This window comes from Barbus barbus (genome assembly GCF_936440315.1).
Source record: "Barbus barbus genome assembly, chromosome: 37".
Classification (NCBI taxonomy): domain Eukaryota; kingdom Metazoa; phylum Chordata; class Actinopteri; order Cypriniformes; family Cyprinidae; genus Barbus; species Barbus barbus.
This window is the reverse complement of record NC_136715.1, coordinates 23,673,772-23,694,811: the sequence shown is the minus strand read 5'-3', so window position 1 is coordinate 23,694,811 and position 21,040 is coordinate 23,673,772. Positions and strand designations below refer to the sequence as shown.

The 21,040-nt window shown below is 36.5% G+C and overlaps 2 protein-coding genes across 10 annotated transcripts in view; one reads left to right on the top strand and one right to left on the bottom strand.

Annotated features, from left to right (window-relative positions):
* Window positions 1-4,818: 4,818 nt before the first annotated feature.
* Window positions 4,819-12,270, bottom strand: LOC306857084 (SAP domain-containing ribonucleoprotein-like). Of its 5 annotated transcripts, none has more exons than XM_079396772.1 (11): window positions 11,352-11,613; window positions 10,504-10,603; window positions 9,945-9,982; window positions 8,138-8,196; window positions 7,946-7,997; window positions 7,357-7,430; window positions 6,770-6,807; window positions 5,827-5,846; window positions 5,666-5,728; window positions 5,486-5,572; window positions 4,825-5,009 (listed from the first exon to the last, which is right to left on the bottom strand). In XM_079396772.1, exons 1-11 carry the CDS (start codon window positions 11,418-11,420, stop codon window positions 4,968-4,970), a joined length of 642 nt encoding a protein of 213 aa, XP_079252898.1. In that variant the 5' UTR covers window positions 11,421-11,613; the 3' UTR covers window positions 4,825-4,967. The 5 variants fall into 5 exon arrangements, with proteins under 5 accessions (XP_079252901.1, XP_079252898.1, XP_079252900.1 ...); XM_079396774.1 differs by having other exon boundaries at window positions 9,945-9,979; window positions 11,352-11,396; XM_079396773.1 differs by having other exon boundaries at window positions 4,826-5,408; window positions 5,453-5,572.
* Window positions 10,816-21,040, top strand: part of LOC306857082 (cyclin-dependent kinase 2-like) — a 29,385-nt gene continuing 19,160 nt past the window's right edge. Inside the window, exons 1-5 of one of the 5 annotated variants that reach the window (XM_079396767.1) lie at window positions 10,816-10,932; window positions 12,523-12,695; window positions 13,120-13,197; window positions 13,444-13,564; window positions 15,548-15,718. In XM_079396767.1, coding sequence (XP_079252893.1) covers window positions 12,580-12,695; window positions 13,120-13,197; window positions 13,444-13,564; window positions 15,548-15,718 — 486 coding nt within the window. In that variant the 5' untranslated portion in view covers window positions 10,816-10,932; window positions 12,523-12,579. Of the gene's footprint in view, window positions 10,933-11,422; window positions 12,444-12,522; window positions 12,696-13,119; window positions 13,198-13,443; window positions 13,565-15,547; window positions 15,719-21,040 lie in introns of those variants that run through there. The other 4 variants (XM_079396766.1, XM_079396765.1, XM_079396764.1 and 1 more) reach the window with 4 other exon arrangements.

The window sequence follows — 21,040 nt, the reverse complement described above, 5'->3', positions numbered from 1 at the left end:
AGTCTTGCCACAAATCAGAGGATTTTTAATCTGCTCCTCGGGACCAACAGCACCACACATTTTGTGATCTGGATCATTAACTCATTAGGAGATCATTAGCTTGTTAAAATAGAGCTCCATGAACTCACCTGTGTCAGATAAGAAAGACAAACACAATGTGCATTGCTTTGGGTCCACACACTGACATCTCATGAGTTTGTGGTGAACCAATGACTTATAACATATTAATAGGTCATTAAATTCTAATGACACTTTATTTAGAATGAATTGTTCTGTACATGCAAGCAACATGCACAAGTCAATTGTAAATATAGTAAGAAAAATATTTGTAAGGACACTGATAAGGGGCCATGAAAATATACTAAATATATTTTCAAAAGTCTTCATACCCAGATTTTTTGTGCTGCTTTGCAGTAACAATTCCACAATATTCGTTACATGAAGTTAGTACTAAGGGACAGTAAAAGCACAATTACTTGTACATTTATATTTTTTCTATATTTACAAATAATTGTAAATTGTATATACTGTAATAAATAAATATAAAAAATAGAAATAAATCAATTTTTAAAAAGATTTTACATTTTTCAAGATTTTGTTTTTCATATGAGCTTTAAGTATACTTCAAGTTCATTTTCTAAAATAGACTTTCCAAATATACTTTATGTAAAAATATTGAAACAGTACACATACAAATACTAGTGCATTGATGTTGTCATAGTTACATACATATGTACTTACTGTAGTAAGAATCTATAGTCTGCCTCGACCCAGATTCCACTCCATAATATATGTTTGATCATGCTCATTTCCCTGCAGTTTATATAGCGCTTTTCTGGGTACTCAAAGCGCTTTACATGGAAGGGGGGAATCACCTCAACCACCACCAATGTGCAGCATCCACCTGGATGATGTGACGGCAGCCATATTGTGCCAGAACACCCACCACACACCAGATTATTGGTGGCAAGGAGACAGAGTGAAGAAGCCAATCAATATATGGGGATGATTAGGATGCCATGAAGATGGACAGAGGCCAATGGGCGAATTTGGCATTTTTAATGACCACAGAGAGTCAGGACCTCGGTTTAACCTCTCATCCGAAGGACGAATTAATTATTAAAAAGAAGAGAGTCGACAGTTATGTTGTTTCTAGACCATTTGGGATGATCACATTCTGAGCAAATGGTGACCAATTGTAGGATGGGAATGGGTGTAGGACACCATGAACCATCTCAGACAAAGGGGTGTCAGAACTTAATTAATATACAGACCACAGCTGTTACGACAGGAGCAACTTCACTTACATTAAGGGTAGTAAACTGTAACTGTATAAAAGGTTTGAGCTAAGGATGTTCAGGGTTAATTCTGTCTCGTTGAACCCAAGGTACAACATTTTGTCACTTCTATGCTGCAATAAACATTTTCATTGAGATCTTAATGTCATTTTTTCTTACTCCACATATACATAATAAATGAAATTTACTTCAGTTTATTTAATAAAATGAACTTGAATGTGAAGGGTGTTTTTTTTTTGCGCAATTGAAGCTGTTCCACCCCAAAGCTGACTTATAAACTTGAACTTATAAGTTTGTATGATAGTTTGAAAACATATGCTGGAGTACTACCTCAGAGAAGCCAGTGTGTGTGATGTAGTATTTAATAATAGGCTGCCCAATCACTGAAACAGTCATCATTTGGCAAGAAGCAAAGAGGTACACCACATACAATGCAGATAATAGGGTTTTCCTTGTGGGAAAATCTGTACTGTTCAAAAGCCTGATCTATTTTGGTTTGTGACAGCATGTCTTACAGAAAGCGGAGAAGCAGGAGGAGGAGGCATCCAGTCAACAAGCTCCATAACCAGAGCTTCCAGAGGTCCAACGGTGGCCAAATATGAAAACTACTTTCCAAAGATATAGGGCTTGTAACAATTTAAGCTCAAAAGGGAATTGTATAAAAAAAAAAAAAAAAAAAATTTAATAATTACGATTAATTACAATTATTTATATCGACTGCCAGTAATAACTGTCACAGAATTAAATTGCCATCAGCTGATCTGTCCGTCCAGCGAACATTCAGTGCAAGTTCGTATCAACGCTAAGAAAGGATATTTCCTTGGCCACAGAAAATACTTTCCTATTAATGCATTAGAGCATGTAGTGAGGGTCAAAATCGGAAAGGGACATTTAATATGCAAGGCAGAATCAGAAACTCATGTAATTTGTGCACACAACTTTTATTAACTAAACACTAACGCAGACTAGTCTAACAAACAAACAAACATACAATCACTCATACATGGGAAAGGCTAATGAGCGTTAATGGATGAAACCATCAGGAAAATCAGAGAATGCAGTTATGGGAAAATCATTTAACCACCTGAGTAAAACCATCAGCACCATTTATAATGGGGTCTATAACTTATACTAAACCTCTGTTTCATTAGTTAAATGTTATACTTGCACTGCATTTGGTCGGGTCGAGTGTCCGGAATGCAGTCTCAGATGAAAGTCTTTAATGGTTTCAAAGTTTTGGACTCCCGATCACGTTCTTCCGGGTTGAAGAGTGATGAATTCCAAAGATGTTCTGAGGTAGAAATGTTCTTCCAAGTACTGAATGGAAAAAGAGCTAAGAAAGAGATCTACTGAGGTCCAAGGAGCTTGGTTGAATGGAAAGACAAGGCCGCAAAGGCCTGGCACAAAAACTTAAGAGGGTACAGAAAAAGTTCTAGCTCACATCCTCTTAGCATCTAACAAAGACTGCCCAGGCGTCACTTACCTCTGGGGTGTCAAAGAGCCAATGGTGTCCTGAATTTTTGGAGGGAAAGTTTTACGATTCTTTGTCTCTGGTCATGGTAATTTACACAGGTAATTCAGCTGGGTTAATGCACAAACTTCTAAAGATTCTTAGGACACTAATATGTTGCATAGGTATCAACATGTAATATTCACTCTCAATTAGATCATCTGAAGACGAATTGATAGAGACTAAACATGATACAGCTAGAGTGATATTAACTAGTGATCTATCATAAGCATGCATAAAATGGTGTACAATAGACAAAAAACATATACAAGAACAGTAATAACATACACAATGAACTGAAGATATGTGTGTTTATTCAAAGAAAGGTTTTTCTATGAATTAATTAGAGAAGATTCCATTTTATGACGTAATGTGTCTGTCCTATGAGGAAGTGTTGCTCTACCCTCATTCAATTGAGCAATAAAACAAGTGTTATCAGATGGGTTGCCATGAAACCAGGGGTCTGTTCTACCTTCTTAGGTGTTGGCCTTTTGGTTAGGTGAGGGGGCATAAGAGATTATTTGTTAAATGTAACAAATAGTTGTGTGTCTGATTGGTTCAAATGTTACAGGCTTGTGTAGAAATTAATTTGTGTTCTAGAATAATACAGTGGTGTCAAAAAGTGTTGGCCCCCTTCTTGATTTTTTTGCATGTTTGTCACACGTTTCAGATCAAACTCATTTAAATATTAATCAAAGATAAGTAAACACAACATGCAGTTTTTGAATGAAGTTTTTTATTATGAAGGGAAAACAAAATCCAAACCCACATGCCCCTGTGTGAAAAAGTGCTTGCCCCCTAAACCTAATAACTGGTTGGGCCACCCTTAGCAGCAACAACTGCAATCAAGCGTTTGCGCTAACTTGCAGTGAGTCTGTTACAGCGCTGTGGAGGAATTTTGGCCCACTCATCTTGGCAGAATTGTTGTAATTCAGCCACATTGGAGGGTTTGAGCATGAACCTCCTTTTTAAGGTCATGCCACAGCATCTCAATAGGATTCAGGTCAGGACTTTGACTAGGCCACTCCAAAGTCTTCATTTTATTTTTCTTCAGCCATTCAGAGGTGGATTTGCTGGTGTGTTTTGGATCATTGTCCTGCTGCAGAACCCAAGTTCGATTCAGCTTGAGGTCACGGACAGATGGCCGAACATTGTCCTTCAGGATTTTTTTGGTAGACAGCTGAATTCATGGTTCCATTTATCACAGCAAGTCTTCCAGGCCCTGAAGCAGCAAAACAGCCCCAGACCATCACACTACCACCACCATATTTTACTGCTGGTATGATGTTCTTTTTCTGTGTTACTTTTACGCCAGATGTAATGGGACACACACCTTCCAAAAAGTTCAACTTTTGTCTCGTCAGTCCACAGAGTATTTTTTAGGGTACAGGGCATTTTTTCCACAGGGCCATGTGGGTTTGGATTTTGTTTTCCCCTTCATAAAAAAACCCCTTCATTTAAAAACTGCATGTTGTGTTTACTTGTGCTACTTTGATTAATATTTAAATTTGTTTGATCATCTGAAACATTAAAGTGTGACAAACATGCAATAAAATAAAAAAAAATCATGAAGGGGGCCAACACTTTTTCACACCACTGTATATAACAGTCTCAAATATGTAATAATGAGCCTACTGGCGTGCTAGTGAGAGTTAACAGCTTTAAAGGAATAGTTCTTCAAAAAACAAAAATGTGCTTACTCATTGCCTCAGGCCATCCAAAATGTTGGTGACTTTAGTAGGATAAAGATTTTTTTTTTTCCAGCTAAACCCATGCATGCTTTGAGATCTTAAATACATAATTTTTTTTTATACTTTGCATTGATACATTTCATTAACCATTTAATTCCATGCATCGATCCAGATAAATGTAGCTTTACATCTCTAGCACCTAGTAGGTACACCTTTCCTGATCTACTTCTGAAGGATGCATATTAATACCTAAAGGATCCACACACACTAATGCCAAATGCAAATCATCCATCACCTCAAGATTAAAAGACAAAAGAGAGAAATTAGTAAGTAACTAGGGTACTTTTAATGTAAATAGCAGATAAACAACCATGGTACTACAGGGATTACAAGCTTATCACAAAATGAACTGCAAAGAACACTTGAAAAAAAATTAATAAAAGTACAAAAAGGGTAAGAACCATTTTTTTATACATTTCCAAACCGCTCGGCACGTTTTCGCTTCTTTGCCTGAAAAAGAATGAGAGGGTGGGGTGAGGAGAAGGGTTATACAGTTAGAAACAAGATTGTAACGGTCAATAATGATATAAATAAGAACATCACTTGACAAGGTGTTGCCACAATTTACAGCGGTTAACTAGCAGATCAAATTCAGTTTTATTCCTCTGATGTGAATGTGCTCAAAGTGTTGTCTGACATTCAAAAAAAAATAAATCCCTCCTGTCGTTTGTCAGAATTATACACTACATTTAATCCGATCATATGGAGATGCTGAAAACGTAGTCTTGCCACAAAGTGACACTACCTTGTCTCTTGTAAGGTAGGCAATGTTAGTCACCCCACACAATGTTATCAGATTTGTAGAACCATTATTTCTTCCAACAAAGATAACCGGAATAATTAATGAACCTTTAATTAATGAAATTATTAGGTTCATTAATAATTTAATGAACCTTTTAAAACCAGTTTACCAGCAGAACCCATACCTCTGAATCATTGGCTCCAGCAGACGCTGCACTTGTGACGATGCCAAATCTCTCCTTCCTCTTCTTAAGCTTTTCATCATCCTCAATCTGTGAACACACAAAATAGGCAACAAAACATTCAAATAGCTACTATGCAAAACAATGTCATTCGTAAGTTTTGAAATAAGAAAAAAAAGGTACCTTTTTAGAAACTGAAGAGACATTTATGCCAAAGCGTTCTGCTCTCTTCTTTAATACCTCAACCTGAAAGACGAGCGTCACGTTTATCAGTGGTTTTGCAGAGATAAAGTTGTTTCACATTTCAATTTGCCCCCACGAAGATGTGCAGCTAAACTACTCACATTTGGTTTGACTGAAGTTCCTAAAAAAATAAAAAAACCAAATCAACATGTCAATGAATGGAACTTTTCACTGTAGCTTGAAACCTTAAGTTTAAAGATAAATATAGTGCTCACACAGACAACACAGCTTACTGCACACAACAAACACAGAGCAAGCACTGATGTCCAAAATCAAATGACTGACTTATGTGCCGGTTTTAAGTCAATAAATATTTTATGAAAAGATTAAAATGAACAAATTTGAAGACATTATCAGACTAAAAATGTAAAAACTGACTTGCGGAGTCATTCATTGCATCAAAGTCACCACAAAAGAAAGTCAGATTAAAACACTGTACTTAGTGACGGGTTGTTCAAATGTTATGTCACGTCTTTCATTTGCAACTCATTTTTAAGTACTTGTATGATGCTATTTTAATCCACCTTATTTTTCCTGAAAGAGTGGGCACAGCCATTTGTAAATTTAATGTGTCTGGCTTCTGGGGCCCGTTTCATAAAAAGTTTACCAAATAAGCCAGGTTTATTTCAGTTAGCAGCTTGCTTTGCTAATTGATTTCGCAAACTGGCGTTTCTTACCATAATATTTAAATGCATCGAATCTTAATTATAACACACTGGTTTGTAGCACAAAACATTTTCACCATTTATTGTACTTTGTTATTCTCGTCATTTCTCTACAGCAGCTAATAAAGCGGAAGTCTCAAACATTCACAGAAAACAGCTTACTTCCACCTTGAAAAATAAGGTGGATAGGAGAAAGTGAATAAAATGGACAAACAATATGTGGCAGTAAAAGAAATACGCGGCACAAAAATACTATCATGGTCTTACCCATGACAACAGCATCATAGCGGCACAACAAAAACTTAAAGCAGCAGTATTTTAACTAAAGGATTTTTGAAAACCGTTTTGAGATGCACTGTACACACATCTGTCAACTCACCTTTGGACAAACCAGATTCAGGTTCTTCCAAACCAAACCTATTAAAACAAGAATAGGAATTAAAGACATATAGAGGTTTCAAAACACACAAAATAACTGGATTACAGAAATATTATAACTGAGAGATGATACCCATGTATACTTCCCCATTTGACAGGTCCCATTTTACAATTACAAGTCTGTTTGTTTCTCTAGAGTGCAGGTGTAATTTACTTTTTTATTTTTTATTTTATTGGAATGTTTGACAAACAGTTATGTTGATTTGTCTTAGTGACAGAAAAAATGTGAGAATCTGGCTCGTGAGATCCACTTTCCTACAGAGTTTAGATCTAACCCTAATCAAACACACCTGAGCATGCTAAACAATGTCTTCAGGATCATTAGAAAATCACAGGTAGGTGAGTTTGATCAGGGTTGGAGCTAAACGCTGCAAGAAAGTGGATCTTGCGAGCCAGATTTGAGCATCACGGCATAAAACCATTGCACAGCCCCAACACTGCATTTCACTCAAAAGAAATTCTCAGAATTCTTCAGTCTTTGTCTCTTCTAATGACATTTCATGTAATCTCTCTCTCAAACAAGCAAACCTTGCTGCTCGTGCCACCTTTTTGCTGTCCGCATTCGGTGGAAGACTGAAGCGTTCCGCTCTTTTCTGAAGCCTCTGCAATGAAAATAAGAATTTAAATACTACTACTAGGGCTGGACAATATGACCAAAATTTATATCACGATATATTTCTTAATTTCGGTCGATACAATATAATTCCGATATCGATAGGAACTATTTTTAAAAAAGCCTCATAAAAACTGCCAAGAATGGCTGCAGATGTCTGTACCCACAAACTTATGAAAAATTCATTTGCTAAGTCTACGAAACCTCCTCCTATAAAGCTATACATTTTATATATATAAAAAAAAAAAAAAAAAACAATGTTCACCCTTTATTTCAGCCTTCATTTAAACAAGAAATGTGAAATCACTGTCAAATAAACATCTCAGACTCCCCTTATTAATATTAATTTATAAATAAATGTTTAATAGTAGCAAAGCAGAATCAAGGGCTGTAGTGTCTAAACTCAGTGACATTACTTTTTTTTTTTTTTTTTAAGATTCTTACCATAAGTATGACAAATGTGGTTTGACTAACACTGTATGTGGTTTCAGTAAAGATCATTACCTCATCAACTGCATCAGGAGGGTTTATCTTGACCAGTTTTTTCTCAGTCACCCTGAAATCAAAAGCACAGTAAATAATCCCATTTCAAACACTAATCCTCAGGCAAAGCTAGAAAAATTGTACGGCATAATTTTTTTTAGATATGCTGTGTGCAATACATGCTGATGTATAAGTGAAAGGGGAATGGCATACTCTTCAGGAGGAGTAAGCTCTTCCTTCTGGACATCGGTCTCTTCTTTGGCAAAGGCCTCCTAAAACACATGCAGTATGTTACATCGAGCAAATCAAACACTATGTCTGTTGTCCCATCTGGAACCTGACACAAACACATGTCTGTTTACACCTATTAAAATACACAAAAAATCCATCTCAGGTGATCTGATTAATTTAACCCCAAAGAGAGATCGTCAGAGAGGCAAGTGACCATCTATTTATCTGTCAATTATCGACTGCACTGTAGGGATGCAACGATACCATTTTTTTCAGAACCGATCCTGAAAATTCTGAGTATCTGCCGATACCGATACAAGCACAGATTTTTTTTAAATCGATGTAGAATTTCTATACTTCTGTGTGTTAAACAATCTACTACACATAGATATCTTAATTTTAATGAAAAAATATGTAATCATAATCTATGACAAAAATACTATTATAAACTTGGTTTATAATACAGCAAAGGATACTCTAGAAAAATCATGGGTGCACAATAATTTTATAAAACCTAGTGAAACATTTTTATTTACAAATAAGTGAATAAGTGTAGGACTAAATCTGGTGAAATTATACATTGCTCTTTGAATTGATGTAAAATACATTCATGAAAAAACAAGCAAATACATTTATATATAAATATATAGGCTACTATAAAATTAAAAGACATTTCTTTTAAATCTATAGCACGGTAATGAAGGCAGCAACATATGATAGGACAGAACAAGAAAGACTTAATAATCGTTCATTGCGCAAAAGTATTATAATAAGACTCCAATATAGAGCAGCAGAAAGAGTCCGCATAGAAACGTTCAAAGTACAAAGGGAAGAGATATTGATGCGTAGTGTATTAAATCTGTGCGCAAGTTTATTAATCCTTTTCTTTTAACAGTTTTAAACCTCAGTAACTGTGCGCTCTTGAAGAGAGTTTGACTGTAGTAACCGAACGCGACACGCAGTTTGATTGCTGAATGGAGGATGACAGACAGCCGCGGCGGAGAGAAGAGTTTACCTGAACTTGAATTTAAAGACTTAAATATTCATCTGTACCTCAGATTAAACTATGGCACTTGAAATATAGTGCACAAAAACTTTATGGTGCTTTCTAATGTTTTTGTGCTTTCGTGGAGCTTAACAACAACACACAATAGTATGCGCACAATATCGGATTTGGATCGGTCTCGTCTGACCGATACCCGATCCGCAGAAAATGACCGTATCATAGCCGATACCGATCCTGAGTATCGGATCGATGCATCCCTACTGCACTGTGTTATGCTTTAAATAAAATTATATCAGTGAAGTTTGTAAAAGAAAAACTAGGGCTGTATGATGAGACAATGATATAAAGTATGTATTGATCGTTTTGTTTAACCGTTTATATCACCATGCTACAATAAAAGTAGCACTGAAGAATGAGAAAACTGCACGTGCCTGATGTTAAAAAGGGTTAAATGCAATGAACATTGAAAAAACAAAACAAAAAAAAAAAACTCAATATGGTACTCAAAAACCACACTGTCTGACTATTTTCTTAACCATATTCAAAAACATTTGTTGTGAACACAACCACTGGGCACCAAGCGGCAAGCGCTGTACATCATGCAACAACATGTAGATGAATGTGAACTGGATAGCAACGTTTAGGGTTCAACAAACAGAACTTTAGGAAATTGGATTCATTCCAAACGGATTACAGATATTAGTGCTTGTAAACACAAGGTGCGCATCTAATAGATTTTGCCCTGAAGATTCCAATGGAAACACATTACATCTGAGAACTTACCTCACCATATTCTTCCAGAACTTCTTCATTCACTTCTTCTGAAAACACATTTTAAAATGTTAAACAGGCATCGTTACGGTTTCTGAATTTGTCCTAAATTATTTTTACAAAAATTATTTTTATTCTCATTTGTTAAAGGAATAGTTCAAACAAAAATTAAAATTCAGTCATCATTTACTCATCCTTATGTTGCTCCAAAGCTGTACGAGTTTGAGTTGAACACAAAAGAAGCACGCAACCAAACAGTTGCTGGTACTTTTCCATATTTCCATAGTATGAAAAATAAAAATACTATGAAGTTATTGGGGACCAAGCACTGTTTCATAAATATGGTCTTTTGCGTTCTGCAGAAGAAAGAAACTCATATGGGTTTGAAACAATATGAGGGTGGGTAAATGTCAAATTCTTTTCATTTCACCTCTTTAAGAAAAAAAGGAAGGTCATTAATAGGAGACATCTAAGAACACAATTGTTTTCAGAACTGGTCAAGAAAAAAAAAACCAGCCCTAAAGTAAAATATCTAAAAAGGCTGAAATATCTCGCTTTAGCAAATGCATACCATGCTCTTCCAGGTAAGCCTGCAGCCGGGCAATCAGATCAGCTTTATTTCCTTTGGCATCCAGCCCACGAGCAGTACATTCCTGCTTCAGCTCTGCCAACTGTGGAGATTATAGGAGTTATAATGACTGGGGTTACATTTACCACAAACAAATCACACATCTGCAGTGAGAAACCGGTTGTGTCAGTCCACAAAGTTGACATCTGAACAAACAAGGCTTGTTCTAAAGATTAATGTATCATGACATTTATATATATAAAAAAAGAACAAGAGGAAAAAAAAATCTCTTCCATCTTTGTCTACGTCTATGTCTAACACGTCGTTTACACAAATTAAGCCGCTCACTAGATTTTCAGACCATTAACTTTACGCCCAAAGATGCGGTTTAGGACGGCAGCTAGGTGTTGATGGACTATGATGGCCAAACAAGTAAGCAATTAACTTTTTAGGAACTTGTATAAGAACTCGTGCTGATTGGGTTTTATTTTTAGAGTGAATTGTTTGATAAACCACTTTAATTTAACGTAGTGCCTGAGTGGCGAGGGAACAAAGTAAAAGTCGCATTTAGTCTCTTAAAGATTGAGCCAAAATGATTTTAAGTAACGTTAAACCGGTAAATGTTGTGCATGGAGGAACGAAAGGTACACAGCTCGCTATGTTTGAGGCTAGAGTCGAAACGCGGTCTTGTCTAAAGGAAGCGGGCTAGATTTTTGAGCAAAATGAGTGCTGAGTGACCTTCAACCGCTAAATATATTTCGACTTATTCATCATACCCAACTTAGCACAGCTTGGTTTTACAGATAGATCCAAACATTAAACAGAAAGGTTATTTACGCCTCGTTTCTTACCTTGAGTTTATGCAGGTCCACGACTTCCGCCATTTTGTTGAAGAGGTTTGTATTTTGAAATTGCTTCATTCCGGTTTTAAAGTCTTTACGGCCATTTTCGCGCTGCAGCACCACCGGTCGGTCAGGAGACCGGGACTAACCTAACCTCGGTACAGATTGTAATTCATTACATTTCACTAAACGGTTAAAAGACACAGTTTGCCAGTTTTTTTGGATCCTAAATTAATTCCTATCGAGGGGAGTAGCAGAGCTATTCTACTTTCACAAAATCTCTGACGAAACACCTAAGTTAAATATCCAACAGTACAATCGGTCTAATATACATTTAACGCTACAATTTCAAGTTTATTTCATGGAATTTCACAATTAATGAACTTTGCAACATCAACACTGTTACTTTACAGTTAATTATTATGAAGCTGCTTTGGACTATATTGTATTACGCACTTAAGTGTCTCTACAATGGCACGTTAGCGTTCGGAAGCAGCAGTCTATCGCCGGGTAAGTTAATGATGAACAGAGTCGGCCAAATCAGTGCATCAGCATTTGTGCTTTTATTATCGTTTCAACTCGGGGTTCTTGTGTTCGTTTGGGCTCCAGCACCCTTCGTAAACCATAAGAGGGCGGACGTAAATTTTTCCCCCTCAGTACATCGGTTTAGACAACGAAAACGAAGTCGCTGTTTTTTGTGGTCGGTTGGTTTACAGGGTTGCCAGGTTTTCGCAACAAAACCCGCTCAACTGCTACTCAAAACTAGCCCAATCGCGTTTCGAGGGGGGGGGGGTCCCTGGTAAAAATCGCGTTCCCGGGGGGTAAAATACATGTTTTTCTGGCGGGGTTCCCCTGATACAATTCGTATTCCTGGGGCTAAATATCACGCATGAAAAAAACCAACCCGCGGCAACAAGGCCGGAAACCCGCGAACTTGGCAACACTGTACATCAAGTGGGCGGGCTTTGTTGTTTCTCTCAGTTGATTGGTGCAGAAGCCGGTATGTTCTTCTGTCTCCAGAGGGCGGGGCTTGTTTTTGTGTGCTGTATGAAACGCGGGAACTGGCGGTGCTGATAATAAGTTGTGACATGATTTTCAATCGTCAGTATTTTTAAGATCAAATATTTGATTTTAATTCTTTTGATTGTCGTTTGATACTAAAAGCACTCTCTCTATACAGCCGCTGTTTTAAGTAGATTTAGAGTGGCAGTTTTCCCCGGAAAAGGGGCAGTTTGACATGGAGTCTTTCCAGAAAGTGGAGAAGATTGGAGAGGGAACATACGGGGTTGTTTATAAAGCCAAGAATAAAGTCACCGGAGAGACAGTTGCCCTGAAGAAGATTCGTTTAGACACGTAAGTGTTTGTCATCACTTTCTTTTTCTTGTGTTAAATTTGTCATTAGTGTTAGATTTAAATATCTTGCATACAGTCACAATCTAACTTAGTGCCTGCCTCTAACGTTAATGTATATTAATTATGATTCATAAAACGTATCTGTTACGTAATTTACGTGTTTTAGTAACGTTACATAAAACAAATTCACCTCTTAATAGAAAGGCGTTGTGTCAAAGCTGTGGCTGATGTAGATAATCCAGATTTACTCATTTTAATGTTCCTTTACAAACAGATGAGGAAGTTTCACTTCGCTAACGCATACGGTGTCATTAACTTTAAAAGTATTTAACGTTAGAGATGAGCTGATGTTCATTAGTCATGTAAACAGACGTTTGTCTTAAATGCACGTCTTTGATTGACATGATTATGTGTTTGATTTCAGAGAGACTGAAGGTGTCCCCAGCACTGCCATACGTGAGATCTCTCTGCTAAAAGAGCTCAATCACCCAAACATAGTCAAGTATGTACAGGGACTTCAGTCCTGGGCTGCATTTCCCAAAAGCAAGGTAAGCCTAAATTGATAGTAGAACTAATTGTCACCAATTAAGCTACGATCAATTTAGGATTATGATGCTTTTGGGAAGCTCAGCCCTGAATGATTGAATTTTTCCTCAAATGCATAACTTGTGTTCACATCATAACATAGAGTCAGTGTATACAGGCAGTGTTAGAAAAGCTGCCCTAATGCTTGTTTTCTCACTTGCAGGTTGCGTGATGTGATACACACAGAAAATAAGCTTTACTTGGTGTTTGAATTTCTTCACCAAGACCTGAAGAGGTTTATGGACTCGTCGTCTGTCACTGGCATATCCTTGCCACTCGTGAAGGTGAACTTTTGGAGTTATTACACAGATTTTTGAAGACGAAATGGGGCTAAAATGTTATTTGAGGACTACCGGACATTCAAAATGCATCCTATAGGCTAAGTTAACTGTCTTGTCTTTCAAAATGTGCATCTCTGTCATTGGATAAGGGGCATTTTCTTATCTAGTCTCAGTATGGCAGCCGCAGTGGACGGATAGGCTACCAAAACGCGAACTAGCGATCTGAAACAATGGCCTCAGTACCCAAAGGGTTAGGGTCTGGGTGACCAGACGTCCCGTTTTTCCCGGGAGTCACAATTTGTTGTTGATTAACTTAGTTAGTGAAGGCGGGATAGGCGGAATCGCACTAATAGAAGAGCTCTGTCTCCCGCGCGTGCTCCACTTCTTCAGTTCTCAGCACTCAAATACACACACATCAGTCTGTCGTGTAGAGTTCAGAGTATCTCATGTAAATACAGTCGGTCATGGCTTAAGTGAGCGTAAGGCACAGAATTCCTAATTATCTGTGTCATAAATGTTAACCAACAAAAGATGTTAAATGTATACTTTTTAAGTAAACCTACTGTATCTGAAAAATGAGTTTAATTTGTATCTCTAGCAAAAAATGAAAATTTATTCCAGTTTTTCCAAATTCAATCCTTTATTCAAATTTCTCATAAGCTTAATTGATTTGGTCTAAAGAGAGAAGAATTGATTACTATTTTTGTTTGAATACTACATATAAAATATCTACCAAATATAAATGTTGGTAACTGCAGTTTGACTAAAAGTTGACAAAAATGCGATGACTTTTTGTCGACTAAAACTATGAAAGACTCAAATGACTAAGATCAGTAAGTCTCAAGAATTTCCGTCTCAAGATAAAGACTAGGACTAAATCAAAAATGCCTGCCAAAATTAACACTGCTGTAAATATTGATTTTAGCAAAGTTAAATGTTTGCCAAAATTCATATTAAAAAATCTTTTTTTTTACCCCTCAATACAATTTTAGCAAATAAGTGTTACACAAAAGTTATGAATTTCATTCCAAATCACATGATTGTTATTCTCTTTTGTTTCAATATCAGTTCATTTGTACATATTTCAGGTACGTGTCATTTTATTTCTAAGAAGAAATGCTGTTAACCAGTAACCAGTGGTTTTCAGTCCTGATTCTGGGGACCCACAGCACAGCACATTTTCTGTGTCACTCTCATATGACACTCAATTTAGTTCACGGATCAAATCAGGTGTACAAAAACAATACAAAATGTGTAAAGTGCTGTGGCTCTCTAGGATTAAACATTCTTGCTTCATTATAATTGTGCTTAATTATAGTAACTCATTATAATTAATAATTAATATATAATTATATAATAATTATCTTAAATGCTTGTTTTATTTTGCTATGTTAGTTTTAATATTGTACCTGGATGCTAGATGCTCTATTTCTAATGTACTTCATGCTCTATTAGGCAACAAGACATTGGATTTGGAGCATCCTCTTTGATGCGTCCAGTGTATCCATTCAAGTCAAGTCACTTTTATTTATTTAGCGCTTTATACAATACAGATTGCGTCAAAGCAGGATTACATTGTTAAACAGGAAAATATTGATTCAATTATACAGATAAAATTAAGTTCTGCTGTAAAACATCTCTAAAAAAGGACATTAGTAAACAGACAATTTTCAGTTAAAGTCAGTTCATTGTAGAGTCAATGATGCCATCATCCAGCACTGTTTTCTTTTTATTTATTATTAAAAAAAACTTGCTATGTGTACTGTGCATTTTTGAATTCAACTGTGCTATGTTAGGCAAGTTTATGCACATCAAGTTGATTTGTATAGTGCATTTCCCACACACTTGTTTATAATAAATGACACTATAAAAATATGGTGGGCTAATGATGCTGTTAACAATTGCAGCCCGCATTTGTTAAAGCATCCAAGGCTAAATAGTCTGTCTAATGTGTATTGGTCTAATCGCTTGTCTGTATTTGTTCAGAGTTACCTGTTCCAGTTGCTCCAGGGACTGGCCTTCTGTCACTCTCATCGTGTTCTTCACAGGGACCTTAAACCCCAGAATCTCCTGATCAACGCTCAGGGTGAGATCAAACTGGCTGACTTTGGTCTGGCCAGAGCTTTTGGTGTTCCTGTGCGGACTTACACACATGAGGTGAGAGTTTTTCTAAATGTTCAGTGTGTTTCTACCTTAAATAAGGTGTAATCATCTAAAACATACTGTCATGGCCAAAAATATCGGCACCCTTGATAAATATGATCAGAGAAGGCTGTGAAAGTTAATCTGAATTGTTAATCCTTTTGATCTTTTATTAAAAAAATTCACAAAAATCTAACCTTTCATTGGATAATAAGAATTTAAAATGGGGGGAAATATCATTATGAAATTAATGTTTTTCTCTAATACACATTGGCCACAATTAACGACCTCCATTTGCCAGTTTAACAGCTCTAAATTTTCTCCTATAATGCCTGATGAGGTTAGAGAACACCTGACAAGAGATCAGAGGCATTCCTTCATCCAGAATCTCTCCAGATCCTTCAGAATCACAGCTCCATGATGGTGCTTCTTCTCTTCAGTTCACCTCACTCATTTTCTACAGGGTTCAGGTCAGAGGACTGGAATGGCCATAGCAGAAGTTTTGTGCTCAGTGACCCATTTTTGTGTTGTTTTTAAGGTTTGTGTTTGGATTATTGTCCGGTTGGAAGATCCAAACATGGCCCATTATAAGATTTCTAACAGAGTCAGTCACATTTTTTTTTATCTGTTGGTATTTGATAGTATCCATGATGCCATGTGTCTAAACAAGATGTCCAGGACCTCCAGCAGAAATATAGGCCCACAACATTAAAAATACAGCAGTATATTTCATTGTACACATGGGGTACTTTTTATCCCTGTGTTCACCAAACCCATCTTGAGTGTTTGCTGCTAAAAAGCAAATTTTTTAGTTTCATCTGACCATAGAAGCCAGTCCTATTTGAAGTTCCAGTCGTGTCTGATAACTGAATATGCTGGAGATTGTTTTTGGATGAGCTAGGAGAATTTTTCTTGAAACCCTCTCAAACAACGTGGTGATGTAGGTGCTGTTTGACAATTTTTTTTTAAGCTTTTCTGACCCCGGGACACAACCATTTTCTGCAGTTCTCCAGCTGTGGTCCTTGGAGAGTCTTTAGCCACTCAAACGCTCCTTCTCACCGTGCATCAGGACGATATAGACACATGTCCTCTTCCTGGCAGTTTCGTAACATTTTATGTTGATTGGAAATTCTTAATTATTGCCCTGATGGTGGAAATGGGAATTTTCACTGCTCTAGCTCTTTTCTTATAGCCACTTCACTAATTTGTGAAGCTCAATTATCTTTTGCTGCACATCAGAAATATATTCTTTGGTTTTTCTCATTGTGATGGATGATTAAGGGAATTTGGGCTTTGTTTTCCCTCCTATTTGTATTTCTGTGAAACAGAATGCCATGGCTGGATAATTTCATGTTCATAATCACCCAAAATTGTGAATATGAATGGGAATATACTTCAGAGATATTTTACTCATAAGAATTTCTAAGGGTGCTAATAATTGTCCAACGTATATTTGAGAAAAACATTTATTTCATTATGGTATTTCCCCCCATTTTAAAATTCTTATTATCCAATGAAAGGTTAGATTTTTGTGAATTTTTAAAATAAAAGATCAAAAGGATTAACAATGCAGATTAATTTTCACAGCCTTCTTTGATCATATTTGATCACAAGGGGAAGTCGTGGCCTAATGGTTAGAGAGCTGGACTTGTAATCCAAAGGTTGCAAAACAATTCCGGCCGGCAGGAATTGTAGGTGGGAGGAGTGAATGTCCAGCACTCTCTCCACCCTCAATACCACGACTGAGGTGCCCTTGAGCAAGGCACCGAACCCCCAACTGCTCCCCGGGCGCCGCAGCATAAATGGCTGCCCACTGCTCTGGGTGTGTGTTCACGGTGTGTGTGTTCACTGCTGTGTGTGTGCACGTTGGATGGGTTAAATGCAGAGCACAAATTCCGAGTATGGGTCACCATACTTGGCTGAATGTCACTTCACTTCATTTACCAAGGGTGCCAATATTTTTGGCCATGACTGTAACACTGTGCCCTAACCAGGTATGATAAGATTCAAAGACAAGCAATTTGTCTGTCCATACCAGATGCGACCACAGCTACAAGACGCACCAAAATCAATGAAAAATCACAACCAATCAGAAGAGAAAATGGGCGGGCTATTTTTTTTAAGTGCAATGCATTTGCAACTAAATGGTTAAAGGGTTAGTTCATCCATAAATGAAAATTAGCCCATGTTTTACTCGCCCTCAAGGCATCCTAGGTGTATATGACTTTCTTCTTTCACACGAATCCAATGGGAGTTATATTAAAAATTATCCTTGCTCTTCCAAGCTTTAGAATGGGAGTAGGTGGGTGCTTTTTTTTCCCAACAGTCCAAAAGATGTCAAATAAAGCGAGCACATCCATAATAAAACTTGCCTCACATGGCTCTGGGGCTTGAATGAAGGCCTCCTGTAGTGATTTGTGAATTAAAACAACAAATGCAAACAAAGTCGCTTTTATCATGTTCGTTTTGTGATCTTGCTATTTCTTTCTGATAAGTTTTCCCATAACTTCACTTTGTTGGTGAAATGATTGGGTTGCGTGACATTGTTCCAGAGAGGCGTGTAAAGGGCGTTTAGTTTGAGGGAAGACGCAGAGTGATTTTGTGTTTTTTTTTCCCCTTTATCGTGTGTCGTGGCATCGCATTGCATTTGGTTAGGACACAGTGTTAAGCTATAAGCATGTCAGTCTGTATCCTTTATCCTTTCTCAACCCCATCCTTTACAATTAAAATTTATGAAAACTGGACCACTGTTATCACTGCATAATATTGCACTTGTGACAGCTCAGTTTCAATATGTGCCTTACGTTTCTCGTACAGCTCTGGGACGGCAAGTTGAGAAATTGTGTTGTGTTATGGTATTAAATACTACTTTTCAAGCAACTGGATTTTTTTTTCTTCGTTTTTTTCCCCTTTGTACTGCATTTAGATCTTGCTTTGCACTCATCATACAAAGATTTGTGGTGACTGTTAGTGATGGCAATGGATGCGACTGTATTAGGTCTTGGAGTGTAAATGCTATTATAAAACTTAACTCACTAAACAGCGCTGTGAGATCCAGTGTGAAGCGCTTGAATTCAGAAAAGAACACAAATGACACAAATGATTTTGTGAACAAATGAACACAACTGATTTTGTGGAAGAAATATGGGATATTCACATCAATAGTAGTCATAAATAGTAGACACTCAAGTAATAGAAACACATTAGCTGAGCTCCCACACATTTGTTTCTAGATAATTATGGGCCATTATTTGAAGCATAAACCACAAGATATGTCCACCCTGTCATGGACATATATGTTATTGTTAAATACGTTTTCATTGCAAAATTAATACGCAAATTATTTTCTGAAAGGTATGATGTCCCTTTCCTAAACAGGGTTATTAAAGAAATAATCCCCCCCCCATTCGTTTTAGATTTTTTGCAGTATTAACTACACCCGGTCATGTATGTGTCATGAGTCTAAGTGGCCGACAGGGTGGACATTTTGAGCTTAAATTAGCATATTAGCTCACAACAAACTGTGACTAGCTAAATATTTAGTCTGGTTGTTGAAGAGAATCTGGTATATTTAAACTTACATACTTTGAAAATACTGTATTCTGATCACTTCTGATTAGAATATTTTATGCCGACAGGATGGACATGTTAAGCTTTTGCAAAGCAAGTAAGCAAACTCTCAATGAAATGCCTTTAACTGAAAATTGAGTGTTTAATCTTATTATTATACATTACTGACACTCTATCCTCCAGTTTGATACTGTTAAGTGCTTTGACACAATCTGTATTGTTAAAAGCGCTATATAAAAAAAAGGTGACTTGACGTAGAAAATTTCTTAAAGGGGTGGATTCCCAATATGACAGGGTGGACAACCAATCAAGGGACATGGACAAACTCTTCTTTTTTATTAAATAAAAATATAGTTTTTATTACCGAATGACCAATACACTCAAATTGAGTAATCTCTTATTTAACAAAAATATTAATAGGATAATTTTATTTATTTTATGATTTGTTCTACTCCCATTCAAATTTAATGAGCAGTGCATGGGACAAAGCAAAATCAAAGCATCCTCTTACACAAAACTAAAAACAAACAAACAAAAAAATATAGAAAATGGATCTAAAGAGCCAAGTAATGCTTTTGTTATGAATATAAAAACCTAATATAACACACCCTGTCATAGTCATTTTTATGTTAAGTTATCATGGCAAATGAGTTATGTACAGGACACCAAAAGGTGTTTTTTATTAATGCAAGTCTAATTATAGTCAGTTAACAGCTACTGCAGAAATTGAATAATCTAATGTAAAATAAAATAGCATAGTCTTCACTGTTAGAATTAAGCTTCCTTTGATTCTTATTAAAGCTACAGTCCTTCAGTTAAGAGCAGTGAGTGATTTTGTCTGTCTTTTGTTGTTTGATTAATATCAAGCACACAGTCAGAAGCTGGAATAGCCTGCTGTCACTTTAAGAGCTGCACGGATCCAATTTACTGTTACACATTGACACATTTTTCCGTGTATTTGATGTTTAAGCACGCACCTTGAGCTAAAAGATGACTTTACATGTCCGTGTTCTGTTCCTTCCGTCTCTGAGCGTATAAACAGAAATAATACTGAGGTTCTCTTTAGCGCTTTTAAAAACATCACCTAATCACCTTTAATAAATCAAGCACGTCCCATTTTGCAAAAGTCACGTTGCATGATTTTACTGATTCGCACGTGAAATAATTTTTCTCGATTATTGTAGTTTCATAATCGTTGGATGCCGAAATCGAATTAATTGTTTATTAATCGATTAATTACACAGCCCTGGTTTATCGTACCATGGCTAACTTCTGAGGTGTTTTTGTGTAATTCACATCTGTACACATCTGTCTGATTATTCACTGAACTTCCAATCATTGTAATTTCAGTTTATTTTGTCCTGCCCGGAAACACGGGTTATTTATTTGACGATTGAGTAAGCTCTTGAATAGGCAGGAAGTTACAACATGTGATCTACAAAGAAAAATGGAGTAGTTTTATAATTGTTATAGTTTATTCAAATCTTCCTCACCCTTAGAAAGCACAGATTGACATACATCTGCTGCATTCAGAAGCCAAGAGTAAAAATCTATTTGGCCTGTTGATGAGATTAGCTAGACAACACAGTTTAATCTGACTATACTTTATTGTAGTTTCATTGTTATTTAAAATAAATAAATTTGATTCATATTTTGAAATAAAACAACTTTTCATAGTGTATAGGCACAACTATATTTGCCCTATAGCACCATCTAGCGTCCAAGCAGTATGTTTTAAAATATCTGTATCTCCTGTATTAATATTCA

Bases quoted from the DNA above. Each gene is read 5' to 3' on its own strand.
- LOC306857084 (XM_079396772.1), bottom strand. From the start codon at position 11,420: ATGAAGCAATTTCAAAATACAAACCTCTTCAACAAAATGGCGGAAGTC. The intron at 10,604-11,351 runs GTAAGAAACGAG...TAATCTCCACAG, and splicing joins TGGACCTGCATAAACTCAAG to TTGGCAGAGCTGAAGCAGGA. The intron at 5,729-5,826 runs GTGAGTAGTTTA...CTCGTCTTTCAG, and splicing joins GAACTTCAGTCAAACCAAAT to GTTGAGGTATTAAAGAAGAG.